We start from the raw sequence: 18327 nt of genomic DNA, 5'->3' as shown, positions 1-18327 counted from the left end.
GGTTGTTTTTGCACAGAGTCCGAATTAGCCTGTTCAATGACAGAAATCGGGAAATGCCATAACTACTATCATTTAATATGGCATATTTAATAATCAAATCAAATAATTATAGTATAATATTTAAGTCAATGTTAAGCTCTCTGCAGGAGAGTTTTAATTTAAAGACTTAAATAGCTTATACTGTATATAGCTTAAAGGGGCAAAAAATCTGATTTTAAATTGAGGGTGACAATTAATAAATTGATTAATTTAATTATTATGTGTAATCTCTAGTAAATAATAAAAATCATAATATGACTACTGCGATGATGACTACGACTACTCCTACAATGAGAATGACGCCGACTACTACTACTACTATGACGATAACAACCAACTACTACTACCACTATGCCGGCCCATCTGCAGGATCACTGAGGCCCACTATTGGCCGCGGCCCACCGGTTGAGAATACCAGCTTTAAAAATTAAAAATGTAATAAAGGTCACTTTTTCGAACTTTTCAAGGTTAATAGTTGTTGGAAGAAAGATCAAGATCTCATGATGCAATTCAAAAGCGTAAATAAATAGGGTAAAATAAAAATATGAATCACAAAATATGGAAAACTGCTAAATTCATGAATATATTTTACAGTGTAATATTGCTCATATTGAGCCTTAAAATTTTACTTATTTTAGTAAAATGAAAGGGATGAAAATTAAAAAATCTATTCAGCCTCAGGTCATCTAAGATGTACTGTTTTTATTAAATCATTAAGAGCTGAAACCATAAAACATACAATTAGAAGATTTTTAATCTTTAATCTTTAAAAGCTGTAGTCTTTGGCTGTTCATAGAACCAATAATTCAATATCTACTGGCACTTTCAGGTCAAAACATTTAATAAATACATGAAATAAAATAACAATTTAAATTATTATGCAACTGGAAGCCCATGTTAATGTTTGTCAGGCCTGCGGATTAAAAGTAATTATGTAAATCATTTTATTCTGATTTCTTTTATCTTTGCCATGATGACAGTACATAATATTTTCTGAGATATTTTTTAAGATACTTGTATTCAGCTTAGAGTCCAATTTAAAGACTTAAATAGCTTATACTGTCTATAGCTTAAAGGGGCAAAAAAATTGATTTTAAATTGAGGGTGACAATTAATAAATTGATTAATTTAATTATTGTGTGTAATCTCTAGTAAATAATAAAAATCATAATATGACTACTGCGATGATGACTACGACTACTACTACAATGAGAACGACGCCGACTACTACTACTACTATGACGATAACAACCAACTACTACTACCACTATGCTGCCGACTACTACTTCTACTACTACTACAATGAACTACAACAATGACGACGACAACAACTTCGACTACTACGACAACTACAACTACTATGACGATGACACCGACTACTACTATTACAATGACGATGCAGACAACCTACTACTACTACTACTACTTTGATGACAACGCTGACTACTACTACAACAATGACGACTACTACTACGACTACTACTACGATAAAAAGGACTACTACTACTACTAAAATGAGGATGACGCTGACTAATACTACTACTACTACAACGCCGATTAGTACTAGAACTATGACGACCCCAACTACTACTACTACTACTATAATGACAACTACTGCTACGACTACTGTTACTACTACGACTACTACTACGACTACTACTACTGCAATGACGACGACACCAACTTCGACTACTACTATGACTACAACTACTATGACGATGACACCGACTACTACTAATACAATTTTTCTTGGGTTTTCAAAACCTTCTGAGCTTTCTTCTCGTTAAAAAAAAACAACAAAATTAAATTAAACAAAGACAAAGTCAAACAAAACCAAATACAAAGATTGGAACAAAAAGCCAAAAAAATAAATAAATAAAAAATAAAAAATGCAAAGCACAAAACAAAAAAAAATAAACAACAAAACAAATAATAACAAAAAATACAAAACAAAAAGACAAAACAAAATTCAAAAAACACAAAACAAACAAGAAAATATAAAACACAACAAAACAAAAATAAAATACAAAACAAAACTTACAATAAAACAAAATACAAAGCAAAATTAAATATGAAATAAAAGCCACAACAAAAAGAAATAAAGCAAAACAACAGTAAAATAAAACAAACAAAAAAGTAAAACAAAAAAAAATACCGAAAAACCTCAGATGCCTTCGTTGGAAACGATGTCTGGAGCTGCACTTGGTAATGTCTTGTTCCGGATATTTAGTCAAGTGAACCACATGTAAAATAAATAAATAAATAAATGATAATAATTTGGGTATTTAAAACCTTCCGAGCTTTCTTCTCGTTCTGCAGGCACAGCTTTCACGTGGAGCTGCTAATAATATGAGGTATAAACACTAAAATCAACAATGTTTTTTTAATGGCCACATGATATTACACAATATCCACAGATATCCACACATGCCCTACCACTGGCCTGCTATTTTAATAAACGTTTTCTCCTTTTTTTCACCATCCAAACAGAAGTTTAATCCTCTCAGCATCGCTCAACACACACATTACCACATTTAAATCAATTCCAAAGGTTTCCGCAGAGGAAAATCATCCCTGCAAATGGATCAGAGATATGAGAAGACTGACCTCTCGTAGTGTCTTCGTGTGCACGTGGCGGCGCTGGTGCTTCCCGGGTTGCCGCCCAGCTCATCATATACATTTTTCCACTGTCGGCGTGCTGTGATCTGAAATGGAAAAAAGAAAGAACAGTCCATTATGAGAGACAAGGACGCTGGTATAATAGATGAGTGCACGGAGCACAAATGAAATGAACATTAGCATTCCACCATTCATGCATTCATGCTTTCGGTATTGTCAAAATAAAAGGGTCATCCGATGCATAATAAACAGCTTCCGTAAGGTTTGTGTTAGAAATGACAACAAGGTCATTAGATTGAGCTTTTTTTGTAATGAAACTGATGCATGCCTACTCTTAACTGAACAGAAAAAGAAAGAAAACACATACTTGATTAACATAATTCACATACACGGCGATTAATATTCATGAGCGACCTTTAGTGCATTGAGTGTACGAGGGTTAAAAGATTTTTAATGGCCGTTTCCCGCAGCTAATGGATGCCTCCCTCAATAAAACGCATTCGGTGGAAAAGCACATGCATCAAGTGCTGGGAAATGAATGCATGTGTGATTTAGTCAGTGTATTAAGCAGACAACTGCCCTTGACTAGAGATTTTCCTGATCGGCTAGTGGTAGTATGTTTTAGCCATTAGTCGACTGATTACACATTTACAGTGGGGGAAATAAGAATTGAGTTTTTTTTTCCTGGGAATAATATTCCTAAAGCAGCTGTTGACATGGAATTGAACCAGATTTGGGTAAAAAGCCAAACAATACAAATATAAAAATAAAACAAAACAAACAAAATCTGAGAAATGAGTTATGTGTAATAAAGATGGAATGACACAAGGAGAAAGCACCGAACTACTAAAATGTATTTAATACTTTATATAAAAGTCTTTTTTTCGATGATTTGAGCTGCTGTCTGGGCTTACACTGCCTTTCTATGCCTTCCTTTCTTCATGTGTTTAATACTTTCCACCTGCATCACTTCATTTTATCCAACACAGGCTCATTCTGAAAGTGTAGTCCTGCGGACGTTTCTGGAGACCGCGAATAATGTAGCCAGAGGTATGTATGGCTGCATTTAATTTTTTTAGGTGAACGCTACAGGGCGGTATGACGCTTTTCCTTTTGGCACTTACCAGCTAAGCGCTTACCTCTGTGTGGAGGGCTTTCCCGCTGCAACCAATTTGTCCAGGCAGCTCGTTATGTATGTCGGTGGACTTGAGGCGCAGAGAGGAGGGGATCACGACGACGACAACGACCGGGTTTGAGAAATCAGGTAAGACAAAAACAGAATCCAAAAAATAAAACGAACGAGTGAACAACAGGGTGAGTTTGGTAAAATCCGAAAACGTGGTAAATATCAGACGAGGGCTTTTCTTTTTGTGGAAGGCTTTTGTAAACCGTCGGTTGGGTCTAGGGAAGTAAGCGAGTGGACGGGTCAATCGGTAAAATTGGTTGGGTTTAGGGAAGGACGAGGGTCAGTCGGTCGATTGGCCGGTCGCCCAATCAATCATTCAGTTGGTCGACAGTGGCCTCTGGTGGGTTTACACGAGAACAGTGGGTGCGCGAACGGCACTCACGAGAGACATTATAGATGCGAAAAAGCACGAACAGGGGCCTCTTGCGGATTTGTAAAAACAAAACTGCAAAAATAAGTACGTATTTTGCGGTCTCTAGAAATGTCCACGGGACTACGTTTTCACAATGAGCCTGAGTTGATTTGATCACACATAACTTCATTTGTAAACTAGTTAGATTATTATTATTTTTTGCATATATGGATTTCTTTAATTGTTATCAACATACGGGGGCAATTTCTAATCAACAGCACCTTTAGAAATATGTTTTCTGAGAAAAATGGTGACGTGTTCAATACTTATTTCCCCCACTAAAGATTTTCCTGATCGACTAGTAGTAGTATGTTTTAACCATTGGTCGACATTAGCAGTTGTTGACATGGAATTGAACCAGATTTGGGTAAAAAGCCAAAAGTACAAGCATAAAAATAAATCAAACAAGCTAAATCTGAAAAATGAGTTATAGTATGTGTTACAACAATGGAATGACACAAGGACAAAGCACTGAACTACTGAAACATATTTAATACTTTATATAAAAGGCTTTTGATGATTTGAGCTGCTGTCTGGGCTTTCACTGCCTTTCTACGCCTTCTTTTCTTCATGTGTTCAAAACTTTTACCCTGCGTCATTTCATTTTATTACAGATAACTTCATTTGTAAACTAATTAGATTTGTTTATTTGTTTGGAGTCTACAGCACCTTTAGACATGTTTTCTGAGAAAAATGGTGACGTATTCAATACTTCAATACTTAAATCCAGCAGCTCTAATCTCTCCAATTGAGCAGACTCAAATGGTGGCAAATGAATTATTCATGAGAGCACGTGCTTTCTAAAGGCAAGGCAGACCTGCCAAGCTGTGAGACCCAATGACTGCGTGAGACCGCATCTGTGCACGTCACAGCATGTGTTTGTTTCCATGTTCAACAGGGATTGTTGCATGTTTTTCCCCACGATGCTGTCTGTGCCGATACAGCAAAACTGTTGGTTTGCAGCAAGCATTTTTGTTGGAAGAGCTGTAGGAGAATGGGAGAATAGCGGACTTTGTGTTTTACCAGTTGAGTTTGTTACCATTCAGACACATCACCTATGTCCGTGCTGCTGTGTTCGCCCATGTTTAAAATCCTCCAGATTACAGGCAGGGCTAATGGTTGGACTAGACAGGGCAGGACTAGACACTGCTGTTCACTATGGCTGCATTCAGACCCGGGGATTGGGGAGGAGAGAAGTCCTCCACATCTATAGTGTATATATAAACCCGATTATTTTTATAATGATATAACAAATTGTGGATGCTCTTTCATGGTTGTATGCTTAAAATCACTTCACAGAAACAGTTTTTTTCCCTTGTTTTTCCCAATAGGAAAACAAGAATGAGAGAAATAAAAAGAGGGGGGAGGTGTCAGGGTTTAGTATTTTATTATTATTATTATTATTATTATTATTATTATTGTTGTGTTTTGGAGTTTTGATATTAATTGATGTTTCTTTTCTTTGAGGCTAACTCTGTCTTGCACCTCAGGATTGTCAGCTTTATAAGCGGAAGCGTAGTGTACGTTTAGATGGCTCTTTGTTTTCCAGCGTGTGTCTGACTGATCCTCCCGATTTTCGCTCTGTTGAAAGCATGAACCGTACTTGCTGAGAATCTCTATGTATCTTGTTGCCCAGATGAAGGTCTGAGAATTCTGTGCGTGTTTTGTGCAGCCGCTGCTGAGGAGCCATGCTGGTGTTGATGCTGTTTATTCAATTCTTTGTTGATCTATACTTTTTCATGCTTTTTTTTGTATGTTTGTTTAATTAATTATTTGGACTGAGTTAATATTGTTACATCAATTTTGTTGCCACTATATTTTGATAGACACTTTTTTTGGTCTCTAAAGAGAACGGTACTTTTTGAGTTACGTTTCCTTTTTATGTTGCTGACCCCTTACTAGACGAGCATTAAAAACTTGGTGTTCGTAACAGGTATATGTATATGAAATGATGAATAACAAAAGTAGCAGGGAATTACATTACCTACAGTATATTTCTTTGCATTCTAACTTTGTAAACTATAAAATCCTCACGGTTTGCGCCTCATTTTGTGAGCCAGCTGACAACAGTTGTTCACTCCACTCTGTTTCAACTGCTAAACCAAAAGATGTGTGGTTTCATGGTTTCATCGGAGCTGTTTAAACTATTCGATTCATGCTCTTACACATATTTGAGGATTTTATATGATATTATAGATAAATTTAATTAAGATGTTTGTTAATATTTGCAAAAAAAATTAAAAAACAAAGATAAAAAAACGACGTGCTTAAATCATTGGGTCTAAATCATCGCCACAGAAACAGTTAGTCAACTATTAAGGGACAAGCTAAGTATAATATGCGCACGACAATCTGGAAGACGGTGTGACCTGGGGTCCGCCGAGACCTAATCACCGCAATCCATTCGCCTGTAGAAACACTTCAATTAAAATCCCGTTGACCGCGAGCTGTGCTTTCCTTTGGTAACTTGACTCGTGCAGCAGGGCATTTGCTCTCTCCTATGGCATTTAATGAAGCGTTTGCAGTTTTGACAGCATGAGAACAGAATGGCCCCTGTGGCCTCCGCTGCCTTCTCTAAACTCCCTCCGTCATAATAGCCACGGACTGCTGTGTGTTTGAACATTGCCGTTGTGTTATGAGGGAGAGATCCGAGTATAGTTGCATTTGATTTTGGCCTAATTTGGTTTGCGAATTAAATTAAAAAATCTTTACGAATAGATTTGTGCTTATGTTTGTTGTGATAGACTTATTGATCCTCCAAATCATGATCAGCAATGCAGCGATTGGCAGATGGCAAGGCAGCAGCGCAATGACATCATCTAATTAATATTCAATTATCAGAAAAACAACATCAAAGTCATAGTAAAAGAAATGATTTGGTATTTATGATTTGTTGTGGGCTATTTGTACTGGTTTACACTTTCATGTGTCAACAATTTAGCACTTTATTTTGGTTTTACCTTTAGAGTGTATTTTCTTTGGGGTAGTATGTTTTTTAACCCCGCTGCGTAAGGCATACAGAGCTCGGCATATGAGTACACCCCTCACGAATTCCTCATTTAAATGAATATTTTCCATATACAGATATGGCTGCTGATATCACGCGAGTGTTTTAAAGAGAAATCGCACACCTTCGCAGTAAAGTGCGTGAAACCACAACAAGGTCTAAACACAAGAAATACATGGCCAGCAGGGGGCAGTTATGTAACACGGTGAGCGTGCTGAACTGATTCTGTATACAGTATACTGAGCACGTGAGCTACCTGTAAACAGTGTGAAAACGGCATTCTTTAAGCAGCTGTGTGTATTATCTTATACTATATAGTTTAACTTAGGGCTGCACTATAACAGAAAAAAAGCTAATTACGATTATTTTGCTCAAAATTTTAATCACGATTAACAATGACGATTATTCCTTTGTGTATATATATATATATATATATATATATATATATATATATATATATATATATATATATCTTATTAAACTTCACAGCCACAAATATAAAAAACACAATTTGTAATAAAACTGGGCAGGGATTTGATAATATGGGCTCTATATTGACGGTCCATGCGCAGAGCGCAAAGTGCAGGGCGCAAACGCTTTCAGGGCGTGTCAGAACACATTTTTGCTAGTTTACGGATGGGAAAATCCGCTTAGCGCTGTGGCGCATGGTCAAAAAGGGTTGAGTTTATTTTCTTAATGAGTTATAGGTGTGTTTTGAGAATAAACCAATTAGAGTCTCATCTCCCATTACCTTTAAGAGCCAGCTGCGTCGTGCCATAAGCGCATTCTCTATTTACAGGACATAAAGTAAGTCTAAATGGAAAAACTGAGCATTTCACTAGCAAACAGTTAACAGTTTTTTAACAGAAAACTGTTAAACAGAGCATCTACTGCGTGAGAATGAGAGATAATGGATCACTTTCACTTTCGCTCTTGGATAGGGAAACCTTTACGCACAGACATCAATTAGTCTATAAATAATTAATTGCATTTGTTAAGCGCAAATATTAGTTTTAAAACTATTTCTAAATTCAGTTAGAATTTCAAGCAAACATCAATAACGAAGTGTGTTCAAAAACCTGAGTTATATCCTTAAACACATGCTGTGACCATATGGTCTAAAACCTGACAGGTGGGGAAATCTAAGCTTGTTTTTAATAAAACAAATATAAATATGGATATAATAAATAATACTGCTAATAATAATAACATTATACAAAAGCAAATTGTTATGAATAAACTGAAAAAGCCTCCCGAGATGAAGGCATAAAAGCAGAGGTTTTTATATTTATGTAAGCTAGAAAATAATATGTTTTGTAATATTTTAATCCTTTATATTTATATCCTATATATATCCTTATTATATCCAATATATATATCCTTAATATTAAATTTTTTTCATATGTAAAGATCTTTGCCTATGTGCCTATCTGTGCGTATTAAGCAGTGTGTAAGCGAGGCGCAACACTGCGCCGGAGTTTAGACGGGGTTAGTTTTGGTCTAATGAAAAATCTATTTTAGTTTCTCAAAATAGCAACGCGCCAGCAGTGCGCCTCAGAAAGCCTTCTTTTTTAGACCAGAACACCTATGGGCGCACATATGAGCGCTAATGCATTTGCTATTTAAACTGCGTAGCGCAACGCCTCAAAACGACTCTTGCGCCAAGCTGAAACTAGCAAACAAGTATTGCGCCGCGCCTTGCGCCACATTGCGCTGGGTGTATGATAGGGCCCTAAGAATTCAATGCTTGTTATATAATTTAAAATTTCATTTCTCTTGTCCAATTTCTGCATGCACATATTTTTCTACTATCATGTCAAATCGCCAATGATCTAATCCAGCTCAGAGAGTAATCCACATACAGAGAGCCCCAAGGAGAAGACTTTTTAATCTGATCTTTCAGTGCAATGTAAACGTTTCCAGTGACATCATGGCTGCGAGATGATTTTCATTACAGATGTCAGTTATGTTTAACGGCAAACTTTTCTGTGCTAAAGAGAATCCAGGGGGGTGTAAAAATACTGTATATAGAATCAACACACCAGATAAAAAGAGCACATAAAAAAAGTGGCTTCCTGTTTGCTCTGAATAGCTGATGAAGGAAGGAGTTGCTGAAAATATCGAAGAGCTGGTCGCATTGCAAGGACTTTAATGTTTTCACCATACTTTAGCAGAGCAGATGTCAGATAAGCTGCCAAGTGAATTCCCTTTATTGCACAGTTCGCTTGTTGCGCAATAATGGTCCCTTAAGAGCCTCAACATGGGTAGTGAACAAACCCTGACCAATTTCCTCCACCGCAAAAAGGGTTACATGTGTTTTCCACTTGTAGATTTTATAACAACTGCGAGCGAACCCAATTGTGGATCTGAGAGAGTTCTGCATCCAGGCCAGGGTCTAGTAAACATATTACATGTAGGGCCAGAAAAAAAAAAGGAAGAAAAGAAAAAAAAACTTTTTTTTTTGTCAGGAATGTTTCAGAGCCAAAGGAAAAAGTGCGTTTGCCAGCGGCAATGGATTTCAAACAAATTGTGTAAACACTCACCACCTCATATCCTCCAAGTTTCTGGGCCGCTTGAAACATTGTCCAAAGGTTTACTGTAAGAAGGATAACAAGGATGACGATTAGCTTCACAGGAAGATGCAGAAGGAAACATTTCACATAGGCTGTGTTTGGAAAAGTGCACTGCTGTTCTGTACTGTACTATTCATAATATGATGTGTGTGAGTAGTGTTTTTCACCGCACTGAAAAGCAGGATGACCTACTCCATGCAAACATGTGTAGTATCCACTACTGTAACCCACAATGCAACGCACCCAGCTTTTAACTTGACCTTATGTCAGTCTCATCAATGTACTGAAAGTAATTAAATGGTATGCATTATTTAGTCAAAAGTAAAAATGGGAAAATCAAGTTTAATTTTAAGAGATTATAGTTGGATGACACGTGAAAGGCAAGCATATTAAAGCTGTCTCGTGTTCAAATAAACAAATACTTTTTTTTAATGTATACGATTCAAGTAAAGTCAGTTTTTGATTGTATAGCTTTTTATAAAATATTTAATATCAAAGCAGCTGTAAGAAAAATCACAATGATGTCAATAATATATGAATAAATGTGTGTTTTATAATTTACAATCTGCAATCAAAATTCAGAGAAAGAGAGAGAGAAACAACTGAATGTACAGTTTAAATTATATAATTTTTTTAGATGATTAAATAATTAATTAATTGTATTATTATTATTATTATTATTATTATTACTAATATTAATAATAACTCTTGCTGTCAAAATATTATATTCAAATGGTTCTATTTAAAGTTAAAAATAAATGTTTTTATCAATTTCTCAGTGAATGTAGGCAGTGTATTTTGGTGCATTTAAACAAAACAGATTTATTAAACAGATTTATTTATTAAAATAATATTTTAGTCACCAAACATATTTAGAAATGAAAAGATAATACAATTAAATTCAAGCAAAATATTGCCAAAATTATTGCACAAAAATTAAATATATATATATATATATATATATATATATATATATATATATATATATATATATATATATATATATATACAACTTCAGAATTTCAGCTAAAAATTTCCATTTTCTTTTCTTTGATTTTTTCAACTTTTTAAAATGTGAATTTAATATTTTTCTATAAATTTGGCTGTATTAGTTTTTAAACCGTTACCGTAAGTTATTTTGTTAGATGAGCTCCAGATTTGGCTTCAGTACTGACTAATCTAATGTATATGTGCAAAAAAAAAAAAAAAAACATTTATAGCTTCCTATTAAAGGATATTTAAAAGATTTCAGATCAGTGATTAGAAATGAGTTATTAAAACTATTATGTTTAGAAATGTGTAAAAAAAAAAAAATCTTCTCTCCACTAAACAGAAATTGGGGAAAAAATTAACAGGGGGCTAATAATTCAGATTTTTTAAATATAATATTTTACTATAGTACATATTTATTTATTAACAATAATATGTAAATATTAAGGTTTTGGATGATAGTTTTACACAAAAAGTAATACACAGTAAGTACACATACAATATCTAAATATAAACTTTCACTTCATACATGATCAATCATGATTAATCGATTGACAGCACTAATAATAATAATAATAATAATAATAATAATAATAATAATAATTATTATTATTATTATTATTACTATACTAATAATAATAATAATAATAATAATAATGTATGCCCTTTCATTATCTTTTTAATAGTCACATTAGTATTTTTTTTTCCTATTTGTGTATGTATTAACGTTTCAAAATTTTAACTGTATTAGTTATGTATGCAAACATGTATTATGTAATCACTTTACAATTTTATTCATTGTTTATATAATCTGCAATGTTTGCCAATACTTGACAAATCAATAAAGCTCATTTAATTGAGAGAGAGACTAATATTTATTATTATCATTTAGAGATAGTGTTTTAGTTTTAGTATAATAATTTAGTATTCATTCATTCATTTTCCTTAGTCCCTTATTTATCAGAGGTCACCACAGCAGAATGAACTGCCAACTATTCCAGCATAAGCTTAACGCAGCGGATGCCCTTTCAGTCGCAATCCAGTACTGGGAAACACCCATACACTCTCGTATTCACACACACTCTTACAGTACAGCAAATTTTGTTTACCCAATTTACCTATAGCGAATGTCTTTGGACTGTGGGGGAAACCGGAGCACCCAGAGGAAACCCATGGCAACACGGGAAGAACATGCAAACTCCACACAGGACTCAAACCAGTGTCCTTCTTGCTGTGAGATGACCGTGCTAACCGCTGAGCCACTATGCCACCATTCTTTTTTAATAATCATATTAATCTTTATTTTTATTTGTATATTTATTTATATATTATTACATATATCTAATTGTGTTTTTAAGTATGCAAATGTGTATTATATAATCACTTTACTATTTTATTCCTTCTTTATGTAATCTGCAATGCTTTGCCAATACTTGACAAGTCATGCCAATAAAGCTCATTTAATTGAAAGAGAAAGAGAGAGAGAAAGCTGAAACTAAATAAATGTGTGTGAGTTTAATGAAGCAGAGATGTGCCACATTTATGAATAAGGCACAGCAGAAATGAATGAGGGACTCTGAGGGACTAATCAATCAAGATTCAATCGCTACACACACACGCGCACACACACACACACACACACACACACACACACACACACACACACACACACACACACACACACACACACACACACACACACACACACATACACACACACACACACACACACACACACACACACACACACACCCAGCCACAGTGTTTGTCAGAGTGTTGTTTGTCTGTGCTTGTATCTGGCTCTATTGATTTTTGCCTCCTCCTGATGGGCTGTCGCTTTACAGGGAGACTTGTTTTTAAGTCTACTGAATGACATTAAACTCGCAGGCCTGAAAGCCGCTTTCTGCCTCTTTGATGCATAAGCAATTGTACACAAATTCTGTTGGGAGAAAAAATGTGCAAAAATATTGCTTAGCAACAGACTTTCATAGAAACATAAAAGAGAAACTATGAAGCTTGCAGGACTGTATGTACCATTAAAAGGGGCATTTTACCAGCTTTATTTTATTGCTATATTTTGGTCTATTTCAATTGGTATATCATTTATTCTTGCCTAGTTTGACTTCTGTAATATTTTTTTGAATTCTGTTAAACGTATTGGTTGATGAGTTAACTCAATATTTTACATTTCTAATATTATTTATTTACATATTTATATAATAATTAGAATTGCGAAGGTTGTTATCATACTTTTAGAAATATAAGAAATATTTTTTCTAATAATTAATCAATATACATATACATACAGTTGAAGTCAGAATTATCAGCCCCCCCCCCCCCCCCCTAAATTATTAGCCCACTGTTTATTTTATTATCAGAGAAACAATTTTTCAACACATTTCTAAACATTTTAGTTTTAACAACCCATCTCTAATAACTGATTTAGTTTATCTTTTCCATGATGACAGTACATAAAATTGGACTAGATATTTTTTATAAGACCCTTCTATACAGCTTAAAGTGACATTTAAAGGCTTAACTTGGTTAATTACGTTAACTAGGCAGGTTAGGGTAATTAGGCAAGTTTTTGAATAACGATGATTTGTTCTGTAGACTATCGAAAACAATATTATTGCTTAAAGGGGCTAATAATATTAACCTTAAAATGTTATTTTTTTTTTTATTAAAACCTGTTTTATTCTAGCCAAAATAAAACAAATAAGGCTTTCTCAAAAAAAATTATATATATTATATATATATATATATATATATATATATATATATATATATATATATATATATATATATATATATATATATATATATATATAATTTTTTTTATAAATATATATATATATATATATATATATATATATATATATATATATATATATATATATATATATATATATATATATATATATATATATATATATATATAAATCAGACATACTGTGAAAAATTCATTGCTCTGTTAAACATCATTTGTAAAATATTTAAAGAAAGAAAGAAAGAAAGAAAAAAAAATTAAGGCTAATAATTCTGTGTGTGTGTGTGTGTGTGTGTGTGTGTGTGTGTGTGTGTGTATATACATACATACATACATACATACATACATACATACATACATACAGTACATACATACTGTGTATATAATTAGAATTAAGTATGTTGTTTTTAGAAATTCTAAAAATATATTTAAGTAATAACTAAAAAATATATGCTACATTTTGTATAACAAAAGATATTTTAACTAGAATTACGAAGGTTCTTTAGAAATTCTAGAAATGTTTTTATATAAAATTAAAAAGGTTGTCATCATACTTTAAAACATCTTAGAAATATTTTTAATGACTAGAAATATACTGGATTTTTTTCTATATAATAACTAGAAATATTTTGTAATAACTTGAATTATATTTCAATATAATTTATATATTTGTCATATAATAACTAAAATTAAGAAGGCTGTCATCACGATTTTAGAAATTGTAGAAATATTTTATATAATATATTTATATAATATATTATTAATATAATTTATATATCTAGAAATATACTAGAATTGTTTAATCTAACTAGAAAAAATTGCATATAATAATTAGAATTAAGAAGGTTTTCATCATGCTTTTAAAAACCTGTGAAATACATGTACATAATAACTAGAAATACATACTAGTTTTGTTATATACAATAATCACTTATATACAATAACCAGACATATTTTATATAATAACTAGAATTAAAATGGTTCTTTAGAAATCTTAGAAACATTTCTTATATAATAACTAAAATAGTTTATATAATAACTAGAATATATATATATATATATATATATATATATATATATATATATATATATATATATATATATATATATATATATATATATATATATATATATATATATATATATATATATATATATATATAATATTTTAAATTCTAACTAAAATCACGTAGGTTGTGATCATTCTTTTAAAAATCTTATTAAAAATATATAATAATAAGAAATATTTGCATTTAAAATAAATAAATATTTTTATATCATGCTTTAAGAAATATTCTAAATATTTGTAAATAATAACTAGAAATATATACTACAATATTTGATATATAACTACAAATATTTTACATAATAACTAGAAATATATACTAGAATATTTTATACTATATTTAGAATTAAAAAGGTTGTCAGCATGCTTTTAGAAATATTTTAATGATCTTTTCAAGCAATGGATAAGAAATTGAAAATAATAACCATGATTTTCATAATTTCCATGATTACAGCGAAAAAAAATACATGTAAAAACATCAGTATTAGATTTTCTAATAAGCATTATTTGTCATTATTCTCAAAAACTGTCAACCCTGTTAAGGTCACCTCTTTCACAGCACCTTTCTGAAAGCATTTTAATTATAAAATAATTATCTCAAAATTACCTATCAAAATGCTTTAACGGGTTAATAAAGTCAGCTATCATGTATTCAACCTTTTGCCATTCAAACCGTACAAGACTTTTGCTCATTTTGAAACACAAATGAAATATTTGTAATGAGATTTCTGTCCCTCTATTAAAGAGTGCATTCATTCAAAATGTAGACACCTCAAAAGGTCCATAAATGAATTATAAAAGAAATAGATATAAAATAAGCAGTTTAATTCAAGCCTCATAAAGCGAGAACGGCTCTTCAAATGATGAACAGATTTCATTTAGGTTTTTATTCACGTATAAGCTTTGATCAACACACATGCCTTACGCATATCAAATATGGTAGATCTTACAACTGACAGATGAACGGACAGACAGACAGACAGACAGACAGACAGACAGATATATAGACAGACAGATATATAGACAGACAGATATATAGATAGATAGATAGATAGATAGATAGATAGATAGATAGATAGATAGATAGATAGATAGATAGATAGATAGATAGATAGATAGATAGATAGATAGATAGATAGATAGATAGATAGATAGATAGATAGATAGATAGATAGATAGATAGATAGATAGATAGATAGATAGATAGATAGATAGATAGATAGATAGATAGATAGATAGATAGATAGATAGATAGATAGATAGATAAAGAAGTTGCAGAGGCACCTAAATGCTTTCTTAGGTTATTAAAGGTATTTTCAGTTACTAGTTGTTAAGCCTGCATTAAAGCATTCAGTGTAAAAGTGCACAGCTTATCATTAAAAGATCAGGATCTCATTTCAAACACACACACAACATAAATTATGAACTATGATGATTTGCATATGTTTATTAAGTTTCACAAAGTTACAAATGACGCAGAAGTAGTGTGAGATCAGTTTATAGTTCAGATATTAACCCTGTTTACAGTAAATATTACAAATGTTTTAATTGTTAAAGTTGTAGCAATTACATTATTTAACCCAGATTTTATAAATAGAATTTCTATAGTTTCATATACAAATAAAACAGTTTGCTTTGTTCTGCAAACTACTGATGGAATTTCCTCTGAATCTAAAATAAATAATGAAAAGTTGTCATGTTTTCAAACATGTTTCTATTGATTTTTATGAAGAATCGATATTTGGTGTAACAAGATTTTATGCACAATTGTAAACACCTGTTATGTTGACCAATAGTCATTTCTCACTTCAAATAAATAACGTACAAATTTCAAGTAATACAAAAAAAACAAACAAACAATATTTCATTTGACATTTGGAAGAAAAATGATCAGAATTGTAACAGATAAAATAGATATTACCTATATTTTATATATATAATACATAATTATATTTCAATACATACAGTTGATGTCAAAGTTATAGAAATTAATAGCCCTTCTGTGAAATCCTTCTGGAGAAAGTCTTAATTATTTGATTTATTTGTTTGGCTGGGATAAAAGCAGTTTTAAGCTGAATACTAATAGCTTGCAAAGTAAGAAGAGCAATATTATGGCAGGTTTTCAAACATGTTGATATTAATTTTTATGAAGAATCAATATTTGGTTTTTCTGCTCAGATTTTCAAGCACAACAACTGAAAACATTGTTATTTCGACCAATTTTAATTTCTCTCAACAAATAAATATCTTATAAATTAAATAAAAAAAAAAACGATATTTCATTTTGACATTTGTAAGAAATATGATAAGAATTTTAGCAAATAAAATAGATATTACCAATATTGTAAATATAATACTGTTTATAATTATATTTCCATATATGAATTGTATTAACTTTATTATTATTATATTATTATTTTTAATTATATTATTATATAATCATTATTATTATTATTATATTATCATTTTTATTTTATTATTATAATCATTTATTTATTGTATTATTATTGATATAGCATTATACTATTATTATTATTGATTTATTATTATTATTATTATTATTATATCATTTTTATCATTATATCATTATTATTGCTATTTTATTATTATTATTTTTATGATTAATAATAATAATAATAATAATAAATCATTATTATTATTTTTATTATTATTATAAAAATAATATATCATTATTATTATTATTATTATTATTATTATTATTATTATTATTATTATTATTATTATTATTATTACTATTATTAATCGCATAGAAATATAATTGGACGCAGTATTTCCCCAAAATAAATTTTAATTTTAATCGAGAAGATTGACTGATTCACGTCTTTACTGCTTTCATAGAATTATGAATCATCCTCCAGATGAAGTGCGTGTCACACTACACAAGGTTAAAAAAAGCTTTATAGTGACGAGTGTCTCTAGTGTGAATAAGAACATAGCAGAGCACATTTCATCTCACGCAGAGACTCCTACACTCATGTGTGCATCCTGACGCAGGTCAAATATGGCCTTATGTGATCATGATAACAGTAAATTGCCCTTCTATATAAAACCCCAATAACAGGCTTTCAGTCGCTTAACACGTTTATTACAAAACCTAATGGAGTGCTTGACTGGCAATAGGCAGCTTCTTTCTAAGGCCACATGAATAGCTCTTATTTAGTACCTGCTTAAGATTAATTCAGGTTAGGTCTGGTGTTAGCATGTTGCTAAGCTAATGATGCAATACTTGCATTAGCAAAGATGAATGTAAAAATACACTACACTGTAAAGATCCAGAGCTCCACACAATTCATCCATGTTTTCGCAACACAAATCGATTAAGTTAATGTAACAAATTGAAGTGGATTAAACAATGAACAATGGGCGGCACGGTGGTGCAGTAGGCAGCGTTGTCGCCTCACAGCAAGAAAGTCGCTGGTTTGAGCCTCGTCTGGGTCACTTGGCATTTCTGTGTGGAGTTTGCATGCTCTCCCTGTGTTCGCTTGGGTTTAATCTGAGTGCTCCGGTTCCCCCCACAAATCCAAAGACATGAGGTATAGAGTTGAAGTCAGAACTATTAGCTCCCCTGTTTATTTTTCCCCAATTACCATCTAACGGAGAGAAGATTTTTTTTCCCTGACTTCAACTGTATGTGTGAATATATC

At 31.8% G+C, this 18327-nt stretch overlaps 1 protein-coding gene across 2 annotated transcripts in view; it reads right to left on the bottom strand.

The window, feature by feature from the left end:
- The window catches only part of arid5b (AT-rich interaction domain 5B), a 255016-nt gene that overhangs the window by 54367 nt on the left and 182322 nt on the right, over positions 1-18327 (bottom strand). For both annotated transcript variants that reach the window (XR_012387838.1, XM_073918238.1), the window contains exons 7-8: positions 9807-9859; positions 2647-2744 (exon numbers count right to left, since the gene is read on the bottom strand). Coding sequence is in view for 1 of the 2 variants with exons in the window: in XM_073918238.1 (XP_073774339.1) it covers positions 2647-2744; positions 9807-9859 (151 nt within the window). In the remaining variant the exon portion in view is untranslated. The remainder of the gene's footprint in view (positions 1-2646; positions 2745-9806; positions 9860-18327) is intronic.

Source organism: Danio rerio, chromosome 12 (assembly GCF_049306965.1).
Source record: "Danio rerio strain Tuebingen ecotype United States chromosome 12, GRCz12tu, whole genome shotgun sequence".
NCBI classification, from domain to species: domain Eukaryota; kingdom Metazoa; phylum Chordata; class Actinopteri; order Cypriniformes; family Danionidae; genus Danio; species Danio rerio.
This window is presented reverse-complemented; position numbering and strand designations above follow the sequence as displayed.